The sequence below is a fragment of the Sander lucioperca genome, chromosome 15 (genome assembly GCF_008315115.2).
Source record: "Sander lucioperca isolate FBNREF2018 chromosome 15, SLUC_FBN_1.2, whole genome shotgun sequence".
NCBI classification, from domain to species: domain Eukaryota; kingdom Metazoa; phylum Chordata; class Actinopteri; order Perciformes; family Percidae; genus Sander; species Sander lucioperca.
In genome coordinates, this window is record NC_050187.1 from 7,427,899 (window position 1) to 7,432,898 (window position 5,000).

At 48.1% G+C, this 5,000-nt stretch overlaps 1 protein-coding gene across 4 annotated transcripts in view; it reads right to left on the reverse strand.

Moving 5' to 3' along the window:
• Positions 1 to 5,000, reverse strand: part of LOC116066727 (cullin-9) — an 88,977-nt gene that overhangs the window by 51,229 nt on the left and 32,748 nt on the right. For 2 of the 4 annotated variants that reach the window (XM_035992573.1, XM_035992574.1), the window contains exons 21-26: positions 4,530 to 4,635; positions 4,328 to 4,423; positions 3,445 to 3,620; positions 1,869 to 2,002; positions 976 to 1,161; positions 185 to 214 (exon numbers count right to left, since the gene is read on the reverse strand). In XM_035992573.1, the coding sequence (XP_035848466.1) occupies positions 185 to 214; positions 976 to 1,161; positions 1,869 to 2,002; positions 3,445 to 3,620; positions 4,328 to 4,423; positions 4,530 to 4,635 (728 nt within the window). The remainder of the gene's footprint in view (positions 1 to 184; positions 215 to 975; positions 1,162 to 1,868; positions 2,003 to 3,444; positions 3,621 to 4,327; positions 4,424 to 4,529; positions 4,636 to 5,000) is intronic. The other 2 variants (XM_035992575.1, XM_035992576.1) reach the window with 2 other exon arrangements.

Below are 5,000 nucleotides of genomic sequence, written 5' to 3' on the forward strand. Positions count from 1 at the left end.
CACACACACACACACACACACACACACACACACAGTCAGCAGATGCTCCGAGAGCGGGAAGCGTCAGACAGCAGGGGGTGACGTGGTGACTTCCTGTCCTCATTTGGAGGTTTGACATGTTCCAGAACAGAGTGTTAACACACACAATACAGCCGACTGGCCTCTAAACTCAGCTGTTACTTACTCTTCAGCTCTTTGCTGCCGTTGAGACCTTCTGAAAACAAAATACACTCTTTAAACACTCAGCATTCATTCTCAACACTCTTTAATGGTGCAGGTCTTATTCTCTATTCATGTATTACTGCCTCTACACTCTCAATCTGTCTGTGTCTGTGTGTGTCTGTGTGTGTGTGTGTGTGTGTGTGTGTGTGTGTGTGTGTGTGTGTGTGTGTGTGATGGAACAACAATCTCTGAAACTGGTCCAGTATTAAACCAGAACCAAGCTGTAATGTAACCCTACAGGACTAATGTTCAGCAGCAGTTAGAGTCACTAAAAGTTCTGTTGTTGCTGCTGACAGACTCAGATTATTATTCTTAGTGTCTGACAACATTATGGAAAGGATCCGTACAGAGATAGACCTTTTAGTTAAAGAGTAAGATCCTTTTAGTTTAACATGAAACAGCCCCAAAATCACGATCACCAACCCACCAGACTCCATGTAAATAATCAGGACTTTTAGCGTGTATAGAGCCAGCATATCTCCACATGTAAATGTGTGAATTAAGGGTTTATATCAACCAAACCAGAGTGATAATGACAATGATAAAAGTACTGATTATTTACATGGAGTCTGGTGGGTTTGATGATTGTTTTGGGTTGTCTACTCCCAGATTTTAAAACACACAGAGATAATGTAGTTAGCTACAACTGGAGTCTTTTATTTTGTAATTTAGGCCATTGTTGGCTTCTTTACCGGTGATGTCACTGTGATGTCAGCGATGTACGGAGCGATGAAAGCGGATCAGCAGACTCACTTGATTTGACCGGGGGTTTGAGCTCCTCGCCGTCCGGCCGGCTTGTGTCCACGTGGACCAGCAGGTGTGTGAGGCGTCTCACTCTGGAGTTGAAGATGGCCGCCCGGCTTTTACAGCGGCGGGCCGACTCGGCGTTATCCAGGTACTCACTGAGCAGCCAGGACAGAGGGCTGGGCGCCGAGGATTCTGGGTAAACACAGAGGGAGCAAAGAGAGTGAGCTAGGGTTGTGAGGACAAATGTCAGGTTTAAGCCATCGTTAAGAGGACATTTCTGCATGTGTGTGTGTGTGTGTGTGTGTGTGTGTGTGCGTGTCAGTGTGTGTGTGTCTCTGTGTGTGTGTGTGTGTCTCTGTGTGTATGTCTCTGTGTGTGTGTGTGTGTGTGTGTGTGTGTGTGTGTGTGTGTGTGTGTGTGTGTCTCTGTGTGTGTGTGTATGTGTCTCTTTGTGTGTGTGTGTGTCTCTGTGTGTGTGTGTGTGTGTGTGTCTGTGTGTCTCTGTGTCTCTGTGTGTGTGTCTCTGTGTGTATGTCTCTGTGTGTGTGTGTGTGTGTGTGTGTGTGTGTGTGTGTGTCTCTGTGTGTATGTGTCTCTGTGTGTATGTGTCTCTGTGTGTATATGTGTCTCTGTGTGTGTGTGTGTGTGTGTGTGTGTGTGTGTGTGTGTGTGTCTCTGTGTGTGTGTGTGTGTGTGTGTCTCTGTGTGTGTGTGTGTGTGTGTGTGTGTGTGTGTGTGTGTGTGTGTGTGTGTCTCTGTGTGTGTGTGTGTGTGTGTGTGTGTGTGTGTGTGTGTGTGTGTGTGTGTGTGTGTGTGTGTGTCTGTGTGTGTGTGTGTGTGTGTGTGTGTGTGTGTGTGTGTGTGTGTGTGTGTGTGTGTGTGTGTGTGTGTGTGTGTACCTGACAGTGTGATGCTGTGGACTATCGGGGTGATCAGAGCCTCCCAACAGGTCCGGCCCAGAGCTTCAGCTGCCTCGGCGTCTGGCAGGAAACGATCTGCAAACATCTGCTCGTGTCTCAGAGCACTGTTCAGTCTGCACACACACACACACAGTATTATAGCAGAAACATTGCTCTGAGTTGTTTACATTTCTTTAAACCAATCACAGCGCCCGTGGCTCTGCTAACAGTCTCAGAGAGGAACTGGTTCTGGTGGAACATTTTTACCCACTAAAGAAAACTCCTCATACAATATTAAATGAAGTTAACTGTTGACACATTACAGCACGTGTCAAACTCAAGGCCTGTGGGCCAAATCGGCCCCTTGCAGATTTAGATCCGGCCCGTACATCAGTTTAGGTTCACAATACATTTTGGCCCGCCTAGTTGTGCGCCAAACCAAAACACAGGAACGTGTTTTTTAAACTGCAGTTACCTGACATTCAGAGCAGAATATGTCAGATTTGGAGACTCAGAAATTCATCCAGAAGAGTTTTCATATTCAGGCTGTGAAGCAGGTTGATGTTAAAACAGTATTTCTTGATTTGCTAAATTCTACGATGGCTCAGGAAATCTTTTGGTGACTTTTGTAGGGCTTCATGTCAACAAAAATGTGACAGAAAGCAACAAATTTACAAAAGGTGACAAATGTCTGAGAAAGCCCCAAAAAGGTTGGAACAAAAACAATAAAAATGAGGAAAAAAGCGACCAAAATGTTAAAAAAAAGTGACATGCAGTAACAAAAGCACATCAATAATCTCTCCATGTCTGGCCCTCGGTGTGATTCTCTTTTTCCAGTGTGGCCCTCTGGGAAACTGAGTTTGACCCCCCCTGCCTTACAGTCACTAGCTGGTTAATGCAAGTGGGTCAGCTTCTCCTCAGACCGCGTACCTCCTATGGCGCCATGTTGATGCTACCAAGCCATCACCTCCCGTTAGCATCCCACTGACTGCCATTCATTCTGACGTCACTTTGACAGAGAATAACTTTACATCTGAAGAGTTTAAAGACTCTATTTGTCCATTGTTTATTTCTAAAGAAACACGACAATGTATAAAAGGCTCCATTACCTTGTACCTCACGTTATGGCTCCGTAGCAGACGTTTTTATAAAAATAGGCTAACGATTGGGTCATAACCACGAGACTTACTGTCTCATAGTAGAGGAATTACCGTATAGTACAGGAGAAGCTCTCAGGCAGTTTGGACTTCCATTAGCTGTTTAAGTTTAATTACTAATGTTAACTATCATTTTAGTGATCAATAATTAGCCTGTGTCTATGTTATCTCCTTACATATACCTACGCTCTCCGTCTCTGCTAGATTGGGAATGATTGAGATTTCTCTTGGCACAGCTACCAGAAGACTTCCAACTTTCAGACAGGTTGCTCACGTCACATCTACGTCTTCAAGCTCAGTTGGAGGCTGCTCAGTAACGCTCAGCCATCACCGGGAAAGAGACTTCACTGGTCTCCGTCCAGAGACACGGGACCTGCTGCTCCATTATATATACTGGCTATGGTTATTGCAGTACTTACTTGTTGAAGAGCTGCAGCAGCTGCGTGCGGTCCTCCATCACTTCCTGGCACCAGGTGTGGGCCTTGGTGCTGTAGAACAGGAAGGTCCGGCAGCACAGCTGCTCCTTAAACACCGGCCAGAATGTCGGCTTTGGACCCAGAACCTCAAAACCGTGGACCCGCGTGTCAATACCACCCTGTCACAGAGAGAGACAGAGGGGTGGAGTCAGAGAGAGACAGAGGGGTGGAGTCAGAGAGACAGAGGGGTGGAGTCACAGAGACAGAGGGGAGGAGTCAGAGAGACAGAGGGGTGGAGTCAGAGAGACAGAGGGGTGGAGTCAGAGAGAGACAGAGGGGAGGAGTCAGAGAGAGACAGAGGGGAGGAGACAGAGGGGAGGAGTCAGAGAGAGAGACAGAGGGGTGGAGTCACAGAGAGAGACAGAGGGGTGGAGTCACAGAGAGAGACAGAGGGGTGGAGTCAGAGAGACAGAGGGGTGGAGTCAGAGAGAGACAGAGGGGTGGAGTCAGAGAGACAGAGGGGTGGAGTCAGAGAGAGACAGAGGGGAGGAGTCAGAGAGAGAGACAGAGGGGTGGAGTCACAGAGAGAGACAGAGGGGTGGAGTCACAGAGAGAGACAGAGGGGAGGAGACAGAGAGACAGAGGGGTGGAGTCAGAGAGAGACAGAGGGGAGGAGACAGAGAGAGACAGAGGGGAGGAGACAGAGAGACAGAGGGGTGGAGTCAGAGAGAGACAGAGGGGAGGAGACAGAGAGAGACAGAGGGGAGGAGTCAGAGAGAGACAGAGGGGAGGAGTCAGAGAGAGACAGAGGGGAGGAGTCAGAGGGGTGGAGTCAAAAGAACAGGGGGTTGGGCCATAATAGAAGGGGCGGGGCTTATAGTCTGACCTGTTGACATCTCTTAACTCTGATCTGGATGATGGGCCAGAACCGGGTCTGGTTCTCCAGGAGCACCACCCGCGTGGCTGACGGAGTCACGTTGACCTGGACGGGTTGATCAAAACCGTGTTATTGGCCCGTTCTCACCCCGTCACCCTGGGTGATGTGCTGTGATTCAGAATAGCGTGGAGGCCTTCCAGCCCAAACTCACCGTGTTGAGTTCGCTGTTGATGTTGGTCGGGTCGTCTCCTCCCAGAACCAGAACCCGGGCCGGCATGTAGCTCGAGTCCTCGCTGGCCACCAGGATGGCCAGTTGTCTAAACACGGAGCAGAGCTTTTACATTTCAGCTGAGTCATGGATTTACCTTTCATATGTATTTCAGAGCTGTAACAATTCATTGGTTTAGTGGCATTTCTTTTTTATTAAAGGTCCCAGGACATGGTGCTCTTTGGATGCTTTTATATAGACCTTAGTGGTCCCCTAATACTGTATCTGAAGTCTCTTTTATATAGACCTTAGTGGTCCCCTAATACTGTATCTGAAGTCTCTTTATATAGACCTTAGAGGTCCCCTAATACTGTATCTGAAGTCTCTTTCCCTAAATTCAGCCTTGGTGCAGAATTACAGCCACTAGAGCCAGTCCAAGGTGGAGGGTGGGGGTGTGGTCTTGACCAACTGCCC